This window comes from Gymnodraco acuticeps, unplaced genomic scaffold, assembly GCF_902827175.1.
Source record: "Gymnodraco acuticeps unplaced genomic scaffold, fGymAcu1.1, whole genome shotgun sequence".
In the NCBI taxonomy this organism is placed as follows: Eukaryota; Metazoa; Chordata; class Actinopteri; order Perciformes; family Bathydraconidae; genus Gymnodraco; species Gymnodraco acuticeps.
The window spans coordinates 17,109-44,145 of NW_022990100.1; the positions used below are offsets into that span (position 1 = coordinate 17,109).

Below are 27,037 nucleotides of genomic sequence, written 5' to 3' on the forward strand. Positions count from 1 at the left end.
GGATTATTAGATTTTTATAAGGGGGACATGAAATGTCCTCCAATTCTGGAATGACCATACAGCCAAAATGCGAGTGAGCGAGGGAGAGAGAGAAGGGCGCACCGCCCGGTACCGACGCTGTTGTTATTAGAATCTGGTGCTAGCTGCTCTAACGGATATAAGAAGAAGATGTTTCTACAATGATGTGGAGGGAGAGTCCTCTCCAGTCAGACTGAGAGGCTGATAACTACAGCTCAGTGAGGTAAAGGACTCTGAGGGTTTAGATAGTTCACTTTAGTCTAAGTTCAAACAGTTTGGTCCCGCCCCTTAGCCTATCACATACAATGTGTTGGAGCGCTAGCCAATAGGAGCATGACTGGTAAAGGTGGAGCTCTTTTCAGCTGATTTGTTTTAGTAGCAATTAAAGAACGTCTCTTTGTGCTATGGTACTTGAGTTACTTATTACTTTCCTCTATTAATCCACTTCACATAATACAATAACCTGAGTGTATTCCCTCTCTCTCTCCTGCAGATGGTTTTCTGTGGCGTCATTACAGGGGACGCCTGCTCAGAGTTGTAAAAAGTGACGAGGAGGTGAAGGAAATTATGATCCGTTTCCACGACAACAACAACCACGTCGGTAGGATTAAAGTAGTAAAGGATATAATGGTGAGTTCATAGGATATCATCAGAGCTGGGAAGTAACTAAGTACATTTACTCTGTACTTAAGTACAATTTAGAGATACTTGTACTTTACTTGAGTATTTCAATGTAATGCTACTGTGTGCTTTTACTCCACTACATGTATTTAATCCCTTCAGTTACTTCACAGATGTGGATGAATGATGTGAAATCTAATCAAGTGTTAAATCAGACTTTAGTTCCACCTGGAGTAAATCCACCAGCTACCCTGCAGTATACAAAGTACTTCAGACTAGCTGCACCTTTACCAGCTTTGAGAACACTTTCATGATCAATCATTATAAAACATATCATATATATTATTCTGAAATGGACCAATCTTCACAACGACTACTTTTACTGTCGCTACTTTCACTTGAGGAACATTTTGAATGCAGGACTTTTACTGTAACAGAGTATTCCTACACTCTGGTACTTCTACTTTTACTCAAGTACAAGATCTGAGTACTTCTACTTTTACTAAAGTACAAGATCTGAGTACTTCTACTTTTACTCAAGTACAAGATCTGAGTACTTTTACTTTGACTCAAGTACAAGATCTGAGTACTTCTACTTTTACTCAAGTACAAGATCTGAGTACTTCTACTTTTACTCAAGTACTTACCCGAGTACTTCTCCCACCTATGGATATCCTTTTGATCAACAGAACAAATAGTTTAGGATAATATGGTAAACAAAAGTTCTTAAAATGACGTGTTCTTCTGTTTTTGCAGCTGATGTTTTACTGGGTTGGAGTGACGGAGGTCGCGAAGGCCTGGATCAAAAAGTGTGAATTTTGTCAGAACCGAATTCTTCCAGAAACCAAAAAACCCTTGGTCCAGTTCTGCTTTGTCTACGGCTGCGAATCCTCTAGCTCCATCTACCCCGAACTCAGCTTCCACAGGTTAAACACCACCTTCACACAGATTATATGTTAAAAATTATCTGAAAAGCAGTTGGTCAGCGTTAGAAAAATCTCTCTGGTTCCCGGCTTGAGCTTCAGGCAAAGTCTTCCATCCACTCGCAATAGGCACCAGAAACGTGTCCGTTCACACGAGACGCTGGAGACGCTGTGGTACAAATGCCGGGCCTGTAAGTGGCGCTGTACTTCCGCCACAAAATACACTAAAAGCAGATGGCTTTTTCTCAAAATTCTGACTTTTTCCTTAAAATCACAACATTCTGACTTTTTCTCAAAATATGACTTTTTCTCAAAATCACAAAATGTTGAATTTTTCATTAAAATTATGACTTTTTTTCTCAAAATCACAAAATTCATATTAGAATACTTAAAAATGTTAATAATCCCTGGTCCCCGGCTTGATCTTCAACCTCAGGATCCATGTATCTGTGATCCTCTCCAGAATGGAAGGAGTCATCACATACAGAGCATCAACTAGTTCCTGAACAGTGTCCTTCACATGCTGATGTCCAAGAGAGGGAGTTACACAGTCACAAGATGGAGGAATAGAAAGCAGTATTCAATGTTTACTTCAGATTAGCTCCACGTCAGAAATGAGCATGCTTGATGTCTCTCTCCATAGAGGCTGAATCATCATGTTCATCACATAGCTATCATCTGCCTCAAACAGTCCTGATGCTCTTCTAGGTAATCACACATCCTGTCATGTTCACAATACTGAGTTATTCTTTTCATAAATGTTGGCTTTTTTCTCAAAATTCTGATTTTTTTTCTCAAAATTCTAACTTTTTCTTAAAATTCTGACTTTTTCTCAAAATCTCAAAATTCTGACTTTCTGTTCAGTTATTTTAAAAGTTAATCTCTGCAGGTTTCCAGAAGATAAAGAGATCCGGCAGAGATGGTTGTCGGTGGCTCAGAGAGATGAAAACTCTCTGAGATCAAACTCTTTTCTCTGCTCCAAACACTTTGAGCCGTCTTGCTTCACTCTGAGCGACGAGGTTCGGCTGACTCTATCACCTGGCGCCGTGCCGACCATCATCCCAGAGACAGGGCAGGAGGACCAGGTGACACAACGCAAGACGCACGTTATTATTGAACATTATTAATAATATTGCACATGTTATAAAGCTTATACATTTTGCTGTGCATAAATCATCATTGAACGCCTATTTGAATCTGTCGTCCTTCTTGTTTTCCAGGTCCCTGTCCCTTCAGAGGAGGACTTCCTGTTCTCTAACAGCCTGGAAGACCCCTTCTCCAAAACCTCTCCTCCTCCTTCCCCCATGGAGCTGCAGGAGCATCAGTACTGCCTCCAGGACCCAGAACCCACAGAGACGGAGCTGAAGAGGAGGTTCCTCAATGAGTCCAGCTTCAAGGTGTTCAACCACATCGCCAGGTACATCAATGACCCCTTTAAAGTGTTACAAGATGCATTTTGTTCTGATTGAATTAAATGTTTTTATTGCGTCCTGCAGGTATCTGAGCCACAGAATCTTACCCATGCAAAACAAGAAAGGCATAAGTAGTTTGAAAAGGATGACCAACCGCTTTGCGTTAAAAGGTGAGTAGAAAGAGTGATAACACTTATTTAATCCGTCTCTTTTGATCCTCAATTAACCAGATTATAGCTGACTTAAAATAAATTACTTAAGAAGCAGAGGTGGGAAGTATTAGAGTACAAATACCTCGTTACTGTACTTAAGTACATGTTTCTGGTATCAGTACTTTACTCCACTACTTATTTTTCTGACCACTTTTTACTTTGACTTCTTACATTTAGAACTCAAATACCTGTACTTTCTACTTCTTACATGTTGAACTCAAATACCTGTACTTTCTACTTCTTACATGTTGAACTCAAATACCTGTACTTTCTACTTCTTACATGTTGAACACAAATACCTGTACTTTCTACTTCTTACATGTTGAACCCAAATACCTGTACTTTCTACTTCTTACATGTTGAACTCAAATACCTGTACTTTCTACTTCTTACATGTTGAACCCAAATACCTGTACTTTCTACTTCTTACATGTTGAACTCAAATACCTGTACTTTCTACTTCTTACATGTTGAACCCAAATACCTGTACTTTCTACTTCTCACATGTTGAACACAATACCTGTACTTTCTACTTCTTACATGTTGAACACAAATACCTGTACTTTCTACTTCTTACATGTTGAACTCAAATACCTGTACTTTCTACTTCTTACATGTTGAACTCAAATACCTGTACTTTCTACTTCTTACATGTTGAACTCAAATACCTGTACTTTCTACTTCTTACAGGTTGAACTCAAATACCTGTACTTTCTACTTCTTACATGTTGAACCCAAATACCTGTACTTTCTACTTCTTACATGTTGAACACAAATACCTGTACTTTCTACTTCTCACATGTTGAACCCAAATACCTGTACTTTCTACTTCTTACATGTTGAACACAAATACCTGTACTTTCTACTTCTCACATGTTGAACCCAAATACCTGTACTTTCTACTTCTTACATGTTGAACACAAATACCTGTACTTTCTACTTCTCACATGTTGAACCCAAATACCTGTACTTTCTACTTCTTACATGTTGAACTCAAATACCTGTACTTTCTACTTCTTACATGTTGAACACAAATACTTGTACTTTCTACTTCTCACATGTTGAACTCAAATACCTGTACTTCTACTTCTTACATGTTGAACTCAAATACCTGTACTTTCTACTTCTTACATGTTGAACTCAAATACCTGTACTTTCTACTTCTCACATGTTGAACTCAAATACTGTACTTTCTACTTCTTACATGTTGAACACAAATACCTGTACTTTCTACGTCTTACATGTTGAACTCAAATACCTGTACTTTCACTTCTCACATGTTGAACACAATACCTGTACTTTCTACTTCTTACATGTTGAACTCAAATACCTGTACTTTCTACTTCTTACATGTTGAACTCAAATACCTGTACTTTCTTCTACTTCTTACATGTTGAACTCAAATACCTGTACTTTCTACTTCTCACATGTTGAACTCAAATACCTGTACTTTCTACTTCTCACATGTTGAACACAAAATACCTGTACTTTCTACTTCTTACATGTTGAACTCAAATACCTGTACTTTCTACTTCTTACATGTTGAACTCAAATACCTGTTACTTTCTACTTTCTTACATGTTGAACTCAAATACCTGTACTTTCTACTTCTTACATGTGAACACAAATACCGTACTTTCTACTTCTTACATGTTGAACACAAATACCTGTACTTTCTACTTCTTACATGTTGAACTAAAATACCTGTACTTCTACTTCTTACATGTTGAACTCGAATACCTGTACTTTCTACTTCTCACATGTTGAACTCAAATACCTGTACTTTCTACTTCTTACATGTTGAACTCAAATACCTGTACTTTCTACTTCTTACATGTTGAACTCAAATACCTGTACTTTCTACTTCTTACATGTTGAACTCAAATACCTGTACTTTCTACTTCTTACATGTTGAACACAAATACCTGTACTTTCTACTTCTCACATGTTGAACTCAAATACCTGTACTTTCTACTTCTTACATGTTGAACACAAATACTTGTACTTTCTACTTCTCACATGTTGAACTCAAATACCTGTACTTTCTACTTCTTACATGTTGAACACAAATACCTGTACTTTCTACTTCTTACATGTTGAACTCAAATACCTGTACTTTCTACTTCTCACAGGTTGAACTCAAATACCTGTACTTTCTACTTCTTACATGTTGAACTCAAATACCTGTACTTTCTACTTCTTACATGTTGAACTCAAATACCTGTACTTTCTACTTCTTACATGTTGAACACAAATACTTGTACTTTCTACTTCTCACATGTTGAACCCAAATACCTGTACTTTCTACTTCTTACATGTTGAACTCAAATACCTGTACTTTCTACTTCTTACATGTTGAACACAAATACCTGTACTTTCTACTTCTTACATGTTGAACTCAAATACCTGTACTTTCTACTTCTCACATGTTGAACACAAATACCTGTACTTTCTACTTCTTACATGTTGAACACAAATACCTGTACTTTCTACTTCTTACATGTTGAACTCAAATACTTGTACTTTCTACTTCTTACATGTTGAACTCAAATACCTGTACTTTCTACTTCTTACATGTTGAACTCAAATACTTGTACTTTCTACTTCTCTCATGTTGAACTCAAATACCTGTACTTTCTACTTCTTACATGTTGAACACAAATACCTGTACTTTCTACTTCTTACATGTTGAACTCAAATACCTGTACTTTCTACTTCTCACATGTTGAACACAAATACCTGTACTTTCTACTTCTTACATGTTGAACACAAATACCTGTACTTTCTACTTCTTACATGTTGAACTCAAATACTTGTACTTTCTACTTCTTACATGTTGAACTCAAATACCTGTACTTTCTACTTCTTACATGTTGAACTCAAATACCTGTACTTTCTACTTCTTACATGTTGAACTCAAATACTTGTACTTTCTACTTCTCTCATGTTGAACTCAAATACCTGTACTTTCTACTTCTTACATGTTGAACTCAAATACTTGTACTTTCTACTTCTCTCATTTTCCAAACAGCTGGTTCCTTTAGTCTGAATGTGTGTTTGATGCGTGATCATTATTCTTTAGAGTCATTGCGTGCCTATTGATTTGAACACGATCCGTGTATCCATCATTTCCTGGTCTTCTCTAAAGAAGAGGGACCAATGGAAACGTTGTCATGTTGCCGTTGTTCAGCATGGAAACATTCATTAGCTAACAATGACATTATTGTTCTATTAATATAAAGGGAGGTCAGGTACTCTTTAAAATAGCTGCTAGTTATGGGTACTTTCTACTGAAGTACATTTCAAAGCCTCTTTACTTTGACTTGAGTAAAGAAGTTTAGTCAGTACTTCTACTTTCACCAGAGTATTTTTAAACACGAGTATCTGTACTTCTACTTGAGTAAAGGATGTGTGTACTTCTACTTGAGTAAAGAATGTGTGAACTTCTACTTGAGTAAAGGATGTGTGTACTTCTACTTGAGTAAAGGATGTGTGTACTTCTATTTGAGTAAAGAATGTGTGTACTTCTACTTGAGTAAAGGATGTGTACTTTTGCCCTCTCTGCTAAGAAGCATTTCTCTTGTGTTTCAGACGGTGTGCTGATGTACACTGTAGTCTCTCCTCCTGTCAGAGTGCTACGCAGCAGAGAAGAGGTTAGCAAGATTTAAATATATATAAACATCTTAATGAATCCTGTATCAACATCTTAAAAAAGATTGAGCTTAAGTGCAGGAACGTGAAAACAAGTACACTCTTTCCTGTCTTATGTTCCACTTCCTAGCAAGTAAATGCAAAAACACCCTTAAGAAAATCCTAAAAAGCCTTTAAAAGACTTTAAAAGAACATAAGTCTCATGTTTTCCGTCTTTTGGTCGACAGGTAAACTCGATCCTGCGTCAGTTCCACGACGACCTGGATCACTCTGCTCTGGTGACCTGCCAGAGAGAGATCACGAAGCGGTTCTTCTGGGCCAGAATGACCCGGGACGTGGCCCGCTGGATCTCCTGCTGTCAGACCTGCATGGACAGAACCAAGAGGAGGTGGCTCCGCTGCAGCATGAGGAGCTGCACCAACAGCTGTGGGCCGGTGGAGAGAGGCCTGGGGCTCACCTTCCACAAGTACGAGGGGTTCTGTCCAGATTAAGGGTCTTTAAGTTATCCTGCAAGAAGAGGAACAGAACATGTGGTTAGAGAGATAACTGGCTGTCTTAAAGGTCCCCTATCATACTGTTTGTCATCAATATATCACAGGGATCAGATATATCCAGAGCCTGTCTCTGATTGGCTGAAACACCAAACAGACCATTGCAGCATTACCCATAATGCCCTCTGTTTCAGCCCTGTTTCCAAAGTGCTGATTCTCTGTCTGTTACTTTAGATGAAAATAAGGAGCCCCTCCCCACGCCCCTCTGAGAGACATTTGGTTACAAAGAACTCAATGGTGCTCTAGGAGGAGATTCAGGTGATAAGGTGGAGGGGGGGGGGGGGTTACATTGGTTGCTGATTGGCTAATGGTTACACAAGACAACACATCGTTATGACATCATCAAGTGGCCAAAATCTGATCAGCTCATTTTCAGACAGGTTTTTATAGAAATGGATCAAAAAGAGAGAGAATCTTTGTTCCTGAAACTTTCAGAGTCTCTTTCCACAGAGGGGACACATGTTGATGTAGAAGAGACATGAAGAAGAGGGGACACATGTTGATGTAGAAGAGACATGAAGAAGAGGGGACACATGTTGATGTAGAAGAGACATGAAGAAGAGGGGACACATGTTGATGTAGAAGAGACATGAAGAAGAGGGGACCACATGCTGATGTAGAAGAGACATGAAGAAGAGGGGACCACATGTGATTGAGAAGAAGAGGGGACACATGTTGATGAAGAAGAGGGGACACATGTTGATTGTTAGAAGAGACAATGAAGAAGAGGGGACACATGTTGATGTAGAAGAGACATGAAGAAGAGGGGACACATGTTGATGTAGAAGAGACATGAAGAAGAGGGGGACACATGTTGATGTAGAAGAGACATGAAGAAGAGGGGACACATGTTGATGCAGAAGAGACATGAAGAAGAGGGGACACATGTTGATGCAGAAGAGACATGAAGAAGAGGGGACACATGTTGATGTAGAAGAGACATGAAGAAGAGGGGACACATGTTGATGTAGAAGAGACATGAAGAAGAGGGGACACCATGTTGATGAAGAAGAGACATGAAGAAGAGGGGACACATGTTGATGTAGAAGAGACATGAAGAAGAGGGGACACATGTTGATGTAGAAGAGACATGAAGAAGAGGGGGACACATGTTGATGCAGAAGAGACATGAAGAAGAGGGGACACATGTTGATGTAGAAGAGACATGAAGAAGAGGGGACACATGTTGATGTAGGAAGAGACATGAAGAAGAGGGGACACATGTTGATGTAGAAGAGACATGAAGAAGAGGGGACACATGTTGATGAAGAAGAGACATGAAGAAGAGGGGACACATGTTGATGTAGAAGAGACATGAAGAAGAGGGGACACATGTTGATGTAGAAGAGACATGAAGAAGAGGAGACACATGTTGATGTAGAAGAGACATGAAGAAGAGGGGACACATGTTGATGAAGAAGAGACATGAAGAAGAGGGGACACATGTTGATGTAGAAGAGACATGAAGAAGAGGGGACACATGTTGATGTAGAAGAGACATGGAGAAGAGGGGACACATGTTGATGTAGAAGAGACATGAAGAAGAGGGGACACATGTTGATGAAGAAGAGGGACACATGTTGATGTAGAAGAGACATGAAGAAGAGGGGACACATGTTGATGTAGAAGAGACATGAAGAAGAGGGGACACATGTTGATGTAGAAGAGACATGAAGAAGAGGATTTTGCAGAATAGGTCCCCTTTAATATCTGGAGTCGACCATTGGGATTATTCAAATATCTCTCATGCCTCTAGATGAACATGAACCTCCTTAAAAAGTCATCAAATTAACCACAATCTAAATTCTGAGCATTTGTCCGATCGGTTTTGTCTAAATGTATTTACGCTGCTTTTTATATATTTATTAATACATAGCACTTTCGTCAACTCTGTTGTTTTTTAATGTGCGTTATAAATACAGTTGGATTGGATGTATTCTTCATTGTAAACCAGTCATCAGAGGACTGGCAAATCAGCTTCTTAGAGTTAAATGATGTCTTTATCTGAAAGCTTTTTGAAATATCTATTCACCCTCCTTCTCCTCCAGGTTTCCTCTGGACGACACGCCTCTTCTTCATCAGTGGATGAAGGCGGTCGGTCGTCCCAACTGGTTTCCTCGACTCGGATCGTCCGTTTGTTCGTCCCATTTCAGCGAGGAATGCTTCGATCGCAGCGGGGAGAAAGTGTCGGTCCGATCAGACGCCATGCCGACACTCATGGTGCACGGAAACCAAGAGGTGAGAGAGGAAAGAGACTCTTTGTACGTCAAAGTGTGAGAGTGGAGTCTGCAGAAGTAAAAACAATCTACTGTGCTGCCTGTCGGACTTCTTTTATTACTTCTCTGAAGCAAGAAGATCGTGTTGTGCCACAAACTGAAAGCCCACTTATTTGACTGCACCTAAATTATATATATATAAGTACTAATAATAATACAAAAATGGTCGTAGTCCTTGTTTTAAAGTGGTTCGAAGCTTATGTTTTTGCAGGCTGTATCATCCTGGTTGCGCTAATTGTAAATTACTTTTAATTCATTAAACGTAGCTTAATTAATTACAATGTAATGTGTCTTTTCCCCTCAGACTCCGCTCACAGGACCGATCCAGCCTGCAGTGGACGAGGTTTGATCATTTTGGGGTTTAGCTAAATATTGTATGTTACTATGGATGAGAGCATGGATGTATAATAAGCACTGGATACAGCGTGGGAGGCGGGGCCTCGTTCATTACTATTACCTCATTCACACCAACGCAACTCCGGTTCAAGCTCCGTGCTAGAGCTTTTCAGGTTCAGAACCGGTTCTTCGGTTTAGCTCCGGCTCTTTTCACACCGCCCAGAGTCCGACTGGTGCTGCGTCATTGCGTCATCGTTTGCGTCATGACGTAACCGTTTGCGTGCCTGCTTCATAAAGCCAAACCGCGTGAAAACCCCTCACAGCTGACACTGACAACAACAACAATGGCCGATTGTGCTCCAGCTTCCTCTGTACCTCTTCGGAAGACCAGATTCCCAGCTGGTCTCTTCAGTGGACCACTGCTGCTTGTTAAGTTTCTCCATCGTTGTGTACAAACTGGATAAAACGCGGGATTGTTGTTGTTGTTCAGGAGTTGATCCCGCCCCTGGCCCCGCCTCGACGTAAGCGGTGCTTTTGCTCTAGCCGGAAAAAATGTTGGTGCTCGAAACGAACCGGATTCCGGAGCTTAGAGGCGGCTCCGCTGCGGTGCCCTGGAACACCGTTGGTGTGAATGAGATATTTGAGAGTTGCTCATTGGCGCATGAAGACAAAATGGCCCAACTTTTGAGAGAGCGAAACATCACGAAAGTATTCATATAATCATATAATCCGTTCTTATTGTGCATCCATGGGTAAAGGTAAAACACGTACTGAACACGTCACATGAACGTACCGGTCGGTCCCGTGGGTTAGATCCGCATTCCCAATGCCGAGCAAAATAACTCTTAGAATAACGTTATTAGCACATTTTACAACTCGAGGACCGAATGTTTTTAATAAGGGCTATACAGTATACAGTATAAGGGTTCATACTGGGTAGTTTAAAAAAAATTATCCAGCGATTTACAGGCATCTTTTTCCCAATGTTGTCAATGGGAAAAAGTCTTTCCGGGCCCAGCGACTGATACGGAAGTGTAGTACCGCCGTTTGGCCACAACGAATATTTTCCTCAGAGTCCAGCGCACTTCCTGGGGGCTTGGATGAGAGTAACACATACAACAAAGCTGTCATTTGAACGGCGGTCAATACAAATTGTGAAGTTTTTGCCAATCCGATCAGAAATCGGAAGAGCCCGATGACGATGGCCAGACAGGCAAACAATTACATTAAATCATTTGAAATCGACGATCGGGCTCGATATAAGGTTAAATATAGCAGTAGGCGATCGATGTCCATAGATGAGTAACATCTACGTCACTTCCGGGCGAAAATTACGGCCCCGCCCACTTTTGGGGAAAACAACGCTGTCATTTGAATGGCGATCAAACGTAAATCTGGAATTATTTTAATGTTTGAGGTGCAATAAACGACACAACAGCTTGTTGGCATGATAAAACTATTATTTTCCGCCTCGCTCATGAGAGTAACAGCCAACGAAATTACGGCCTCGCCTACTGATTTTAATGTAACCATATATCGAGCCCGATTCTCGATTTCCAATGATTTAATGTAACTGTTCGCCTGTCTGGCCATCGTCATCGAGCTCTTTGAAGATCCACAAATCCACGGTTTTCAAACATTTCTGATCGGATTGGCAAAAACTTCAGAATGTGTATTGACCGCTGTTCAGATGACAGCAGTTTTCCCCCAAAAGTGGGCGGTGCTGTAATTTTCGCCCGGAAATGACGTAGGTGTTACACAAATAAATAAATCCAGCAATAAATAAATCCAGAAATATATAGATAAACGGAATTTATTTATACTTATGTCATGATCCATCCTCCATATGTTACAGCAGAATTACAAACAATCTAATCCTGATGCCCTTTCCCCTGTGTACTGCACTCACTGCATGTATTTTAATCTTTTAATTGTGTGTGTAGACGTATTTCTCTAAGTACGACGCGGTGGAGCTTTACCTGATTAAACGCACGTATCCTCCTGGACTGAGCTACGTGGAGAAAAACACCTTCAGGAGGTTCTGCAAGAGGTACTGCATCAAAGGTGAGTCCAAACTTAACCCAAACAGATTCAGAATAAACTTCTACAACAGGTAGATTACTCCTGGAGGTCTTTAGTATCAAAGGAAGGCGGTTTTTAAATATGTACGATACTTAAATGTTTACTCTGGAACAAGTACTGCAATTGTGATTTGTTGTTTTCTCGGATGATGTTTTGCTTTGTATTAAGGGGTTAAAGACAACATAAGATAGGCGCTTTTTTAAAAACAAAACAACAGTCATGATGTTGCTATGTAATTGGGAAGTATGGAACAGGGTTTTTCTGAGTATAATGGCGCATTTCCACTACAGTGCGGTTTAAGCATGCCGTGCCCGTTTTTGGTTGCGTTTCCACAGGCGTAGATCCGGCTAGCGGGTACTTTTTCAAAGTTTTCTGTCTCTCCAAAATCGAGGTTCTTTCCGGGCCAACAACCGGGCTGAGTATGCTAAACTAGTGAGAGAATCGCTGGCAACTACATACAACAAGATGAACATATTTGACCGTGATTTAATTGTAATACACGTTTCAAAATGATGCCGAAGTAACAACATACTGATACCGGTTAGTAAGAACCATGAATTAATGCTTTGACAAGTCTGCAGACAGACGGCAGAGAAACACCTTTAAGATGCGTGTTTTCTGAATGGAGATTGGCTAAGCTAACGCAGTATGCTCCGACCGTCCACACTCACAACAACGGCCTCCAGACATAAATAAAGCAGCGACTGTATTCTCCATGACACAGGCAGTCTGTGGTTTGTACTTGTTTAGCTTCTGTCTAGTTTCTGAACAGATATGAGGAGCTGTGAGCTCTGAGTGCTAACAGCTAACGGCTGATGTTGGTTTTGTGTTTCGCATTGAAGATGACGTCACGGCTCCGCCTACACTGCGTTACTATAGTTACTGCCCCAGCTACTACACTGTAATGGAGACGCAGCATAAAGTGAGCCTGGCCTAACGAGGCCTAGCCATACCGTACTAAGCCGAGCGAGGCCCTGCAGTGGAAAAGCGCCATAAGACACTTTTTAAAGAACCTTCACAGCGAAAGAGTCATCAGGATTAGCATTTACTTCATATAATACCTAACTTTCCAAATGAAACCTCACGATCCTCTGCGTGAGGTTTCATTGAATGTAATGTCCTCTCTCTCTCAGGTGATTCTCTGCACACAGAGAGAGGAAACCGGCTGTGTTTGGTCCTCAGGAGCCGGACGAAAGTGGAACAAGCTCTGCTGGATTTTCACGACGAGTTGAACCACCTCAACGTCAACAAGTGTCTCCGACTGCTCAACGAAAGGTGAGCGGGGATCTCAGAACGTCTCTTAATCGAGATCAAATGTATTCATCTCACTAAGACACACAAGAGTACACTGACACAAACTGCTTCTGTCTCTTCTTCGCTTTTCACTTCAAGTCGTTTGTAACATTAAATCAACCGATAACTGACTGCAAATTCAACTTTGAGATTTAAACACCGATTTGTTATTCTGTTAAGTCTATTTAACCAAACACATTGGTGTTTATCGATGTTGTACCATCCTGAAACTGTATGCAGTGGCGGTTCTAGACCAATTTGACTGGGGGGGCCACTGGGGGGCCAGTTATTTTCACAATAAATGCAGGATGAAAAAGAGAACTAGACAGTATGAAGTAATTGCGCATACGAAAACAATGCAATACAGTTATTGATATTTGTTTCAGTACACTTATTTATTTCAGATAGATCTTATAGTTATTACTGTTAGCTTCAGCTTAAGTTATAGTGCACTGTTTGCACTAACACCATATTTATATAAAAATAAAGGCAATGAACAGTTACATCTCTACTTTACATAAGGGTGTCTGCACAATCTCACATTACAGCAACAAAATCCTGCGGTTTTTGGCAAACCGAGTACCAGAAAATATACATTTAAAAAAAACCAAAAAAAAGCTTTTCATTGTTAGGGGGGCCACAGGGGGGTCAGAGGTCAGTGTTAGGGGGGCACTGGCCCCCCCCTAGAACCGCCCCTGCCTGTATGAGCACCTTTAAGAGTACGAAATGAAACGTTTAGTTACTTGTTGTTATAACTGTAGGTTCTTAAAATGTAGATTATACTTAACTCTGAAGGTGCATTTATATAATACCTGTATTAGTCCCACAGCTTCATCTAGGAAGCATGCATACAACAATATTGAAGATACAAAAATTCAAGAAAATTAGGCGTGTGGCGCAGTGGATAGTGCGTTGGTTTTGGGATCAGGGGAGCTCAGGTTCAAACCCCACTGCAGTCAGCATGTCGTTGTGTCCCTGTGGCGCAGTGGGCTGGAGCATAGGTTCAAACCCCACTGCAGTCAGCATGTCGTTGTGTCCCTGTGGCGCAGTGGACTGGAGTACAGGTTCAAACCCCACTGCAGTCAGCATGTCGTTGTGTCCCTGTGGCGCAGTGGACTGGATCATAGGTTCAAACCCCACTGCAGTCAGCATGTCGTTGTGTCCCTGTGGCGCAGTGGACTGGAGCACAGGTTCAAACCCCACTGCAGTCAGCATGTCGTTGTGTCCCTGTGGCGCAGTGGGATGGAGCACAGGTTCAAACCCCACTGCAGTCAGCATGTCGTTGTGTCCCTGTGGCGCAGTGGACTGGAGCACAGGTTCAAACCCCACTGCAGTCAGCATGTCGTTGTGTCCCTGTGGCGCAGTGGACTGGAGCACAGGTTCAAACCCCACTGCAGTCAGCATGTCGTTGTGTCGTTGTGGCGCAGTGGGCTGTAGCACAGGTTCAAACCCCACTGCAGTCAGCATGTCGTTGTGTCGTTGTGGCGCAGTGGGCTGGAGCACAGGTTCAAACCCCACTGCAGTCAGCATGTCGTTGTGTCCCTGTGGCGCAGTGGACTGTAGCACAGGTTCAAACCCCACTGCAGTCAGCATGTCGTTGTGTCCCTGTGGCGCAGTGGACTGGAGCACAGGTTCAAACCCCACTGCAGTCAGCATGTCGTTGTCTCCCTGAGTCACTTCACCCCAAATTGCTCCTGTGGGGATTGTCCACAGTATTGAGTATGTAAGTCTCTTTGGATAAAAGCGACTAACAAGTAACATGTCATGTCATGTAATATTGCACATAGTTAGTATATCCAATAACCAGCTCATGATGTCATCATCAGGTACTTCTGGAAAACCATGAGGCCTGATGTGGTTCAGTGGATCAACAAATGCTCAGAGTGCAGCAGGAAGACCAAGAAGAAGAAGAAACAAGGAAGACCACCAACAGGAACATTTCAATCTCCTCTGCAGACGCCGAGACCTCCACACACTCCAGAGGATTTAGACAGGTGTGTGTCTGCTGTAGAGAGTGTGTCTGCTGTAGAGTGTGTGTCTGTTGTAGAGAGTGTGTCTGTTGTAGAGAGTGTGTGTCTGCTGTAGAGAGTGTGTCTGCTGTAGAGAGTGTGTCTGCTGTAGAGAGTGTGTCTGCTGTAGAGAGTGTGTCTGCTGTAGAGTGTGTGTCTGCTGTAGAGAGTGTGTCTGCTGTAGATCAGTGTTTCTCAAACTTGTTCATACCAAGGACTTAACCAATAAAAAAACACCTAACTCCACAAATATCAAAAAACACATTGTTTTTCTAGAACAGATTACAAATCGCCTGAAAATGGTACAAACAAGTGGCAACATGTGTGACGAAGGTGTGGCCCTGGGCTATATCATGCAATCGAAACTTAAGCTCGCTCCATTGCGGAGATATTCCCGCGAGAGTGCGGAAAACTTAAATGTATTTATTTAAAATATGAAATGTTACCAATATACTCACGGACCACTAGGGGGCGGTCACGGACCACACTTTGAGAAGCACTGTCAGTGTAGTGTCTGTCTGCTGTAGAAACACTGCTCTCTAATCATCTAGCAGGACTGAAATGTTTTCTCTTCATAACATAAGATAAGATGGAACTTTATTTAACCGCGTGGGGAAATTCAGGCGTTTTTTTATCAGCCAGAAAAAAAGTCAGAGTGAAAAGAAGGATTCACACAAGGTAAAAAATAAAGATCAAATACAAATAATAATCCCAAATTAAAAATGAAGTGATGAAGTGATATAGCAACTGTTGAAACAAGATGCCACGGTAAAGCATTGATCATTTGAATGAACATAATATACATATTTGGATTGTTAAATATACTGTAGTAACAGTGTCAGCGCCACGATTACATAACCTTGTATTTCAATCAGGAGAGACGGTTTTGAGTGATGCATATTTATTGCACAGATGAACAAATGAATGTAATGGTAGTTTTGGCGATTTAGGCCCTGTTGTGCAGGAGTATCATTCAGGAGGGTAGAACAGATCCGATGAAACCCCCCTGGGGTCTAGACCCTGGTGGTGGTGAATGGATAGTTGGGGTCGGTCTGAAGAGGAGGGGTTTAGCTTGACCCTGGATTCAGAGGGACGGGAGGAGAAAGGGGGGAGGAGGGTTGTGTCGAGTCACCTGAAATGACAGCTGTCAGAGGGGGAGCAGATTAAAAAGGTTTGACAGAGCGCTATGATAGGCTCTTGGAAATAGAGCGAAGTGATTGGTTAGACTGAAGAGTGACGCCCCCTGTCACTTATTGAGAGGAGAGAGAGTAATAACGTATACATGAATGAGAAAGACGGTCTTCCTGGTTGAACTTGCGCTAAGCTTCATTAGTTATAAGTAAACGGTAACAAGGGTTATTTGTTGTCTCCTTTAACGTTACACACACAACATAAGTATTTTCCTTAGAAAGTAAGTAGCACTAGCTCTAAAGTTGTTTACTTTAAAATAGACAACAACAAATGCAGTTTCTAATATCCAGATCACTGTGGAGGAAACTGATAAATGATTCGTGGACAAAGTTTGTCCTTTGTTATATTTAATAAAGTAATAAAGAAAGTCAATATAAATCTGATCTGAAATGCAGGAACAGAGCAGCTTCACCCTCAGAGGAGAGAGAAGTTCTGCTGACGGTCTCTCTGTGAACTCACGAGAGGAAACAGCTGCTCCTACATCCCATCATTAAACCAGAAAACCCCCTCGTCCTTAACAATTTGAAAATCCACCTTTTACTTCCTTTACCTCCTGAAATGTAAATCCTTAAATGTAATGTCCTTAAATGTAAATCCTTAAATGTAATGTCTTTAAATGTAAATCCTTAAATGTAATGTCCTTAAATGTAAATCCTTAAATGTAAATCCTTAAATGTAAATCCTTAAATGTAAATCCTTAAATGTAATGTACTGTCTCTGTTAAACAGAAACAAGACTAACAATACAATTTAACAGAGTGAAAGGCAATCAGAGTATAAGACTATGTTTTAAATGATTATATGATCATTTGACACGACATGTGATTCCTCTAATGTCTGTGTGTCTTCATCCTCACAGTGGGAAGGATGGAGAGGATGGTGGTGATGAAGATGTTGGTGATGAAGAGAGAGGAACAGCACCACATGTAGAGGACAGAGGGGTACGTTTCACAGCCTCTTACTCTATTTGTAATGTCTAAATCTATCCTAATAGTATAGAACATGTTAAATTAGACACTTTACTGAGTGACGAGCAAACAGTGAGGCTGATATCAATTATATCAGCATACTCTATTACATTACATTACATTACATTGCATTTAGCTGACGCTTTTATCCAAAGCGACTTACAATAAGTACATTCGACCAGGAAGACACAACCTTGAAGAAAACAGAATCATAAAGTACATCAGGTTTCATAGAGCCAAACATTTCAAGTGCTACTCAACTGGCTTTAGATAAGCCAGTCCTTTATTAGTATAAAAGTGCTTTGTTAGTAATTCTATCGCTCGAAGTGGAGTCGAAAGAGATGAGTTTTCAGTTTGCGCCGGAAGATGTGCAAGCTATCTGCTGTCCTGATGTCAATGGGAGCTCATTCCACCATCTTGGAGCCAGGATAGCAAACCCACGTGTTTTCGCCGATGGGAACTTGGGTCCCCCTCGCAGCGAGGGCGCAACGAGTCGTTTGGCTGATGCAGAGCGTAGTGCACGTGCTGGGGTGTACGGTTTAACCATGTCCTGGATGTAGGAAGGGCCAGATCCATTCGTAGCATGGTAAGCAAGTACCAGTGTCTTGAAGTGGATTCTAGCAGTTACCGGAAGCCAGTGAAGGGAGCGGAGGAGCGGAGTGGTGTGGGAGAATTTAGGAAGGTTGAAGACCAGACGAGCCGCTGCATTCTGGATGAGCTGCAGAGGTCGGATGGCACATGCAGGTAGACCAGCCAGGAGGGAGTTGCAGTAGTCTAGGCGTGAGATGATGAGAGCCTGGACCAGAACCTGAGTCGCTTTCTGAGTCAGCTGGGGACGTATCTTCCTGATGTTGTAAAGCGTGTATCTGCAGCAACGGGTTGTAGCAGCGATGTTTGCAGTGAAGGACAGGTTGTTATCTAGGGTCACACCCAGATTCCTTGCAGTCTGAGTCGGGGAAACAACTGAGGTGCCGATGTTGATTGTTAGGTCAAGAGTGGGTCAATCTTTTCCCGGGAGGAAGAGCAGCTCAGTCTTGTCAAGGTTGAGTTTGAGGTGATGAGCAGACATCCACTGAGAGATGTCAGCTAGACAAGCAGAGATGCGTGCGACGACCTGGGTCTCTGAGCGGGGAAAGGACAGAATTAATTGGGTGTCGTCAGCGTAGCAGTGGTAAGAAAAACCATGCGGGCTAATGACTGATCCGAGCGAGTTTGTGTACAGGGAGAAGAGGAGGGGACCAAGAACAGAGCCCTGAGGGACCCCCGTAGTTAATTGACAAGGGTCGGACTCAGACCCTCTCCAAGTCACCCTGTAGGTACGGTCTTTCAGGTATGAGGTGAGGAGGGAAAGTGCAGAGCCTGAAACTCCAAGTTCTTGGAGAGTGCGAAGGAGGATCTGATGATTCACCGTGTCGAATGCAGCAGACAGGTCCAACAGGATGATGACAGAGGAGAGGGATGCAGTTTTGGCAGTGTGCAGTTCCTCAGTGACAGCAATGAGAGCAGTTTCTGTGGAGTGACCTGCCTTGAAACCAGACTGGTGCGGATCCAGAAGGTTGTTCTGATTGAGATAACAGGAGAGTTGTTTAAAGACAGCGCGTTCAAGTGATTTAGACAGGAACGGGAGGAGAGAGACAGGCCTGTAGTTTATAACATCAGACGGGTTGAGAGTGGGTTTCTTTAGGAGAGGGTTTACTCTTGCCTCCTTGAGACTGTTTGGAAAGTGACCAGAAGTTAGAGAAGTGTTGATGAAATGGGTGAGAAACGGTAGAATATCAGGAGCGATAGTCTGAAGGAGGTTTGAAGGGATAGGGTCCAGAGGACAGGTGGTAGGGCGGGCAGAGGTAATGAGGGTAAGAACCTCACTTGGAGAGAGAGGGGAAAAGGAGGTCAGTGTGTTGGTGGAAGGAAGGTCTGGTGACCCAGAGGTGAGTAAAGGTGAGTCAGAAAAAGAAGAGCGAATATCATCAACCTTTTTTTCAAAGTGGTTAACAAAGTCGCTTGACTGAAGTGAGGAGGGGGGAGGGGCTTTTGGAGGGTCCAAGAGGGTGGAGAAGATGGAAAATAGTTTTTTAGGATTGGAATAGGAAGATTGGATCTTATCTTGAAAGAAAGTGCTTTTTGCCTGAGAGATCGAAGCAGAGAAAGAGGAGAGGAGAGCTTGATAGCTTAGGAGGTCGTCACGGTGTTTGGATTTCCACCATTTCCGCTCTGCTGCCCGAAGGACGGTTCTATTAGCACGCAGTGCATCATTTAGCCAGGGAGCCGGAGGGGACTGACGAGCCTGCCGAGATGTCAGAGGACAGAGCGAGTCCAGAGTGGATGAGAGAGTAGAGAGGAGAGTTTCTGCAGCAGAGTTTGGAGGCAGTAGTTGGAACGAATCAGAGGAAGGGAGGGCTGAGAGCACCGACGAGGCAAAGGTAGAGGGAGAGAGGGAGCGAAGGTTACGGCGGACAAGTGTAGGATGGGAAGAGATTAGTTTGTTATGTTTGGAAAGGGATAGAGAGAATGAAATGAAGAAGTGATCGGATGTGTGGAGCGGGTTTACAGAGAGGTTAGAAGTAGCGCAGTTCCTTGAGAATATGAGATCAAGGACATTGCCAGCTTTATGAGTCGGTGGGGACGGAGACAGTGAGAAAGCAAAGGCGGTTAACAGAGATGTTAGTTCGTCTATCTTCCCCATCTGGAGGTTGAAGTCTCCGAGAAGTACAGCGGGAGGGCCAGTTTCAGGGATGTGTGAGAGGAGATGATCTAATTCCTCCAAGAAGGATAGATATATATCTTGCTACTGCTGATATGTGTATATTTTCTAGTTATGTTTATGACATATTTACTTGTGTGTTATGCCTGTTAACATGCTGCTGTAACAGAACAGGTACAACAAGTATATCTAATGTAGTAGTAGTAGTAGTAGTAGTAGTAGTAGTAGTAATAGTAGTGGTAGTAGTAGTAGTAGTAGTAGTAGTAGTAGTAGTAGTAGTAGTAGTAGTAGTAGTAGTAGTAGTAGTAGTAGTAGTAGTGATGGCAGCAGTTCAAAACAAGAGGCGAGAGGGTGCCTCAGGTCACTCACAATATTGTGTTTTAAAACTCTGTCCTTGTATAAGCTTTCTAGACTAGAACATTAGATTCCTGTCAATTTACTGGACAATGTTACGGCCCTTCTGACTGACTTTGTCTGAGCCTCAGTGGCGTTGCCGAATGATGCCGAAGGAGAGCACACTTTCAATAAAAGCATGATAAAACATCTTAACCATTCTGTTGCCAACATTAAAAGACAATCATTTACGTAAAATGTGATCTAATCTATTTATATTTCTCGATGAATCCCTAATGTTTGGGCATGCACTCTGTGCTATGTCCAATAATAACTACTACTTAGAGAGATGATGACTGAGTTTAATGGCTCTAGCTCATTGAAATAACCTTCTACAAACACTGCAGCTGCCTCTGAATACAGAGAAAGACCACTGTTATGAAAAATACGTACTTTCTCAAAACGTCTCACTGACTTTCTGTTTCTCATCTTAATCCTAGGAAACCCCTTCGCTGCCTCAGCCCAGAATTCCCATCCTGGTTCATCTGACAACGCCCATTCATTTCCCCTCAAGTACTCCCATAACCCTCCATCCAACGACTTCTAACGCCGTTAACGCGGCCAGACTTTTCCAGAACAAAACACTCTCCTCTGTAAACTCTGAGCCAACTGGACCTCAGGAGCAGAAAGAGATCGTTATTTCTCACGTTAGCGCCAGAACACTTCACTTTGTCAAAGTCCAGGACATCATCAGCCCTCTCCCTGAATCAAATCTTCCCCCTGAGCTCACAGCTACACACAAACCTCCTCAATCCATGAGCAAGAAAATCAAACCTCCCAGTCAAGGCAGAGGGATTAAAACTCAAACTAAGAGCTGTGAAAGCGGCCAACAACCAAAAAGGAGGAGAAAGAAGGACCTGGAAGCGGATCAAATAACATCCAGCTGTGGTTTGGAGCCTTTATTAGCTCCGAGCTCCAAACCCTGGCCCGTTATCACCATCCCTGACTCTTCCTCCACACAATCAGCAAAACCCCCGACGAATGTGGACAGGTACGTGCCAATACTCACTAGGGCTTCACCATTTGGGGAATAATCGCGATTCGATTTGCGATATTTGTTTTAAGCGACCCAACGGAAGTTTATTGTAAAATGCGGCCATATCTCCGGCTAGGAAGGTCGCATCAACGTGCTCCCGTCTCTAGCACCCCGCAGCCCGAGCTACGAGTGAAAGAACTAAACTTACATGAAACTTCCGTTGCTTTAAAGTCAAGCTTCAGTTTAAGATGCACCCTGTAATAGAAACATGTGATGGAGCATTACTGACCTGACTCAGAAAGCATCGAGAGCTCCATTGGAAGCCATTTGGAAAGGGCAGGCACTTTCAAGAATACTTGGCAGGTGATTAGATCAATCTGTCTATCACCTTCTATCATGGGCCACTTCTGATTTGTTAACAATGTCTGGTACATGTGGAGCACAGCGCTTCTGATTGGTGTGGAGGACTGACACACAAGAAGAACAACAAAAAACAACAACAAAAAATTGCAGGCTTTGCGATTTGATAATTGCATCATTTAAAATCGCGATTTCGATTTAAAATCGATGAATCGTTCAGCCCTGATACTCACCCAGAAATGCACTTTTTTAGTAGAAATGACTCTTGAACCCCACAAGTCCAAACTTCCCGGTGTAAAATGATTGAAAATTAGCAATGAATAATCGATCAGTTTTATGTACTTTTTTTATCTGGCCAAATGAACACACACAGTCTACAATGTGACAGCCACCAAAAAGAAAATAGCAAACATTTGGGGGCAGCTGTTTTCTGTCTTCATGATAAACAAACATTTTAATATACATTTTGCATCAACAAGAAGTTAGGAAAAACTTGTGTGTGTTCAATTATGGTTCTTAGAAAGATTACATCGGCAGGTCAGATTTAAAAACAATTTAGACATCTCTTAGGTAATGAATGTGAGTTAATAGTTGCATCGTGTGTGTGTGTGTGTGTGTGTGTGTGTGTGTGTGTGTGTGTGTGTGTGGGTGTGTGTGTGTGTGTGTGTGTGTGTGTGTGTGTGTGGTGTGTGTGTGTGTGTGTGTGTGTGTGTGTGTGTGTGTGTGTGTGTGTGTGTGTGTGTGTGTGTGTGTGTGTGTGTGTGTGTGTGTGTGTGTGTGTGTGTGTGTGTGTGTGTGTGTGTGTGTGTGTGGTGTGTGTGTGTGTGTGTGTGTGTGTGTGTGTGTGTGTGTGTGTGTGTGTGTGTGTGTGTGTGTGTGTGTGTGTGTGTGTGTGTGTGTGTGTGTGTGTGTGTGTGTGTGTGTGTGTGTGTGTGTGTGTGTGTGTAGTGCTGCTCCCCTGCAGAGGAACATAACTCTTCAGGCCCGGATCGTCCTCCAGCAGTGCAGCGAGGCTAAAGTTAAAATCCAACAAGCTGGTGCTCAGTGGGCGGAGGTGAGTGGAGTTATTTATCTTTGCATTATTCATTTAAATGAAATGATCTGGATTATATTTAAACGATTAGTCTGGGCTGTGAGATTTCACACTTCCTGCTCTCAGGATGATCCACGTAACACGAGTTTTCTGTTTATTGGCCTAAAAACGTCGACTCCTCGATGGATTTACTTAATATGTCGTCCACACATTCCTCGTGGTCCTCAGAGCAGCTTCTAGAGGTGGTGGATCAATAATACTGTGTGTAGTGACCACGATACCCATTTGTTTTAGTCTTTGGTCTGTGATTCACTCGTGGGCTGACCGATGAGTGCACGCTTGTTGCTGAGAGGAAAAATAAAATAAATGTCCAGATGCAACTGAAAAGTGAAATATGATTGTTTATTCTAAAAAGGCAGTGAAAAAAATATATAAATATATGTATTAAAGGAATAAAGTTTTTCAAACAAACTATTTCTCATATAAACTGATACTTGATGTTCAGCTGCAGTGTCTCCACATAAACATACGTTATTAAGTTGTTATTATTATTATTATTATTGTCAGGGAATCATTCTGTGTACATGTTTACCTTCGCCCTCCGACACAGCTGACCAACCCTTGAGCAGCCGTTACCTCCCTTAAGGAGGGTCAGAGATAGTTATTGTTGTGGGACACCTGGAACACATCCTTCTCGGGGCGTAGATGACCCCGAGCCATAAGCGACAACAAATGTGATTCAGTGTCCTCAGCTGTTAAGTCTCTCTATTGAAGAATGTTGATTATTACACTCTGAGTTAAACCCTGGAGCTACAGGAGGGTCTTCAGAATTGATTTGGTATCTCTACCGTGTGGTCAGACCGTGGCCCGGGACATGTCTTGTGAATTCTCCGGCTGAAGCTCCAAATAAACCGTCAGTGTTTGCCATCAAAGCTCCAGCTCTCCTCGTCTCTCTGAGTCCTGACTCCATCAGAGCTCCAGCTCTCCTCGTCTCTCTGAGTCCTGACTCCATCAGAGCTCCAGCTCTCCTCGTGTCTCTCTGAGTCCTGACTCCATCAGAGCTCCAGCTCTCCTCGTGTCTCTCTGAATCCTGACTCCATCAAAGCTCCAGCTCTCCTCGTGTCTCTCTGAGTCCTGACTCCATCAAAGCTCCAGCTCTCCTCGTGTCTCTCTGAGTCCTGACTCCATCAAAGCTCCAGCTCTCCTCGTGTCTCTCTGAGTCCTGACTCCATCAAAGCTCCAGCTCTCCTCGTGTCTCTGAGTCCTGACTCCATCAGAGCTCCAGCTCTCCTCGTGTCTCTCTGAGTCCTGACTCCATCAGAGCTCCAGCTCTCCTTGTGTCTCTGAGTCCTGACTCCATCAAAGCTCCAGCTCTCCTCGTGTCTCTCTCTGAGTCCTGACTCCATCAGAGCTCCAGCTCTCCTCGTGTCTCTTTGAGTCCTGACTCCATCAGAGCTCCAGCTCTCCTCGTGTCTCTCTGAGTCCTGACTCCATCAGAGCTCCAGCTCTCCTCGTGTCTCTCTGAGTCCTGACTCCATCAGAGCTCCAGCTCTCCTCGTGTCTCTCTGAGTCCTGACTCCATCAGAGCTCCAGCTCTCCTCGTCTCTCTGAGTCCTGACTCCATCAGAGCTCCAGCTCTCCTCGTGTCTCTCTGAGTCCTGACTCCATCAGAGCTCCAGCTCTCCTCGTGTCTCTCTGAGTCCTGACTCCATCAAAGCTCCAGCTCTCCTCGTGTCTCTCTGAGTCCTGACTCCATCAAAGCTCCAGCTCTCCTCATGTCTCTCTGAGTCCTGACTCCATCAAAGCTCCAGCTCTCCTCGTGTCTCTCTGAGTCCTGACTCCATCAAAGCTCCAGCTCTCCTCGTGTCTCTCTGAGTCCTGACTCCATCAGAGCTCCAGCTCTCCTCGTCTCTCTGAGTCCTGACTCCATCAGAGCTCCAGCTCTCCTCGTGTCTCTCTGAGTCCTGACTCCATCAGAGCTCCAGCTCTCCTCGTGTCTCTCTGAGTCCTGACTCCATCAAAGCTCCAGCTCTCCTCGTGTCTCTCTGAGTCCTGACTCCATCAAAGCTCCAGCTCTCCTCGTGTCTCTCTGAGTCCTGACTCCATCAGAGCTCCAGCTCTCCTCGTGTCTCTCTGAGTCCTGACTCCATCAGAGCTCCAGCTCTCCTTGTGTCTCTGAGTCCTGACTCCATCAAAGCTCCAGCTCTCCTCGTGTCTCTCTCTGAGTCCTGACTCCATCAGAGCTCCAGCTCTCCTCGTGTCTCTTTGAGTCCTGACTCCATCAGAGCTCCAGCTCTCCTCGTGTCTCTCTGAGTCCTGACTCCATCAGAGCTCCAGCTCTCCTCGTGTCTCTCTGAGTCCTGACTCCATCAGAGCTCCAGCTCTCCTCGTGTCTCTCTGAGTCCTGACTCCATCAGAGCTCCAGCTCTCCTCGTCTCTCTGAGTCCTGACTCCATCAGAGCTCCAGCTCTCCTCGTGTCTCTCTGAGTCCTGACTCCATCAGAGCTCCAGCTCTCCTCGTGTCTCTCTGAGTCCTGACTCCATCAAAGCTCCAGCTCTCCTCGTGTCTCTCTGAGTCCTGACTCCATCAAAGCTCCAGCTCTCCTCGTGTCTCTCTGAGTCCTGACTCCATCAAAGCTCCAGCTCTCCTCGTGTCTCTCTGAGTCCTGACTCCATCAAAGCTCCAGCTCTCCTCGTGTCTCTGAGTCCTGACTCCATCAGAGCTCCAGCTCTCCTCGTGTCTCTCTGAGTCCTGACTCCATCAGAGCTCCAGCTCTCCTTGTGTCTCTGAGTCCTGACTCCATCAAAGCTCCAGCTCTCCTCGTGTCTCTCTCTGAGTCCTGACTCCATCAGAGCTCCAGCTCTCCTCGTGTCTCTTTGAGTCCTGACTCCATCAGAGCTCCAGCTCTCCTCGTGTCTCTCTGAGTCCTGACTCCATCAGAGCTCCAGCTCTCCTCGTGTCTCTCTGAGTCCTGACTCCATCAGAGCTCCAGCTCTCCTCGTGTCTCTCTGAGTCCTGACTCCATCAGAGCTCCAGCTCTCCTCGTGTCTCTCTCTGAGTCCTGACTCCATCAGAGCTCCAGCTCTCCTCGTGTCTCTCTGAGTCCTGACTCCATCAGAGCTCCAGCTCTCCTCGTGTCTCTCTGAGTCCTGACTCCATCAAAGCTCCAGCTCTCCTCGTGTCTCTCTGAGTCCTGACTCCATCAGAGCTCCAGCTCTCCTCGTGTCTCTCTGAGTCCTGACTCCATGAGAGCTCCAGCTCTCCTCGTGTCTCTGAGTCCTGACTCCATCAGAGCTCCAGCTCTCCTTGTGTCTCTCTGAGTCCTGACTCCATCAGAGCTCCAGCTCTCCTCGTGTCTCTCTGAGTCCTGACTCCATCAGAGCTCCAGCTCTCCTCGTGTCTCTGAGTCCTGACTCCATCAGAGCTCCAGCTCTCCTCGTGTCTCTCTCTGAGTCCTGACTCCATCAGAGCTCCAGCTCTCCTCGTGTCTCTCTGAGTCCTGACTCCATCAGAGCTCCAGCTCTCCTTGTGTCTCTGAGTCCTGACTCCATCAGAGCTCCAGCTCTCCTCGTGTCTCTCTGAGTCCTGACTCCATCAGAGCTCCAGCTCTCCTCGTGTCTCTCTGAGTCCTGACTCCATCAAAGCTCCAGCTCTCCTCGTGTCTCTCTGAGTCCTGACTCCATCAAAGCTCCAGCTCTCCTCGTGTCTCTGAGTCCTGACTCCATCAGAGCTCCAGCTCTCCTCGTGTCTCTCTGAGTCCTGACTCCATCAAAGCTCCAGCTCTCCTCGTGTCTCTCTGAGTCCTGACTCCATCAGAGCTCCAGCTCTCCTTGTGTCTCTGAGTCCTGACTCCATCAGAGCTCCAGCTCTCCTCGTGTCTCTCTGAGTCCTGACTCCATCAGAGCTCCAGCTCTCCTCGTGTCTCTCTGAGTCCTGACTCCATCAAAGCTCCAGCTCTCCTCGTGTCTCTGAGTCCTGACTCCATCAGAGCTCCAGCTCTCCTCGTGTCTCTCTGAGTCCTGACTCCATCA

General features: G+C 43.7%; 1 protein-coding gene across 2 annotated transcripts in view; it reads left to right on the plus strand.

The window, feature by feature from the left end:
• The window catches only part of LOC117546251, a 34,507-nt gene that overhangs the window by 6,329 nt on the left and 1,141 nt on the right, over positions 1-27,037 (plus strand). Inside the window, exons 3-17 of one of the 2 annotated variants that reach the window (XM_034216411.1) lie at positions 512-648; positions 1,396-1,565; positions 2,452-2,647; positions 2,783-2,979; positions 3,059-3,144; positions 6,778-6,839; positions 7,065-7,303; positions 9,437-9,626; positions 9,969-10,007; positions 11,944-12,064; positions 13,216-13,357; positions 15,202-15,369; positions 17,434-17,515; positions 21,077-21,627; positions 22,921-23,026. In XM_034216411.1, the coding sequence (XP_034072302.1) occupies positions 512-648; positions 1,396-1,565; positions 2,452-2,647; positions 2,783-2,979; positions 3,059-3,144; positions 6,778-6,839; positions 7,065-7,303; positions 9,437-9,626; positions 9,969-10,007; positions 11,944-12,064; positions 13,216-13,357; positions 15,202-15,369; positions 17,434-17,515; positions 21,077-21,627; positions 22,921-23,026 (2,486 nt within the window). Of the gene's footprint in view, positions 1-511; positions 649-1,395; positions 1,566-2,451; positions 2,648-2,782; positions 2,980-3,058; positions 3,145-6,777; positions 6,840-7,064; positions 7,304-9,436; positions 9,627-9,968; positions 10,008-11,943; positions 12,065-13,215; positions 13,358-15,201; positions 15,370-17,433; positions 17,516-21,076; positions 21,628-22,920; positions 23,027-27,037 lie in introns of those variants that run through there. The other variant, XM_034216412.1, reaches the window with a different exon arrangement.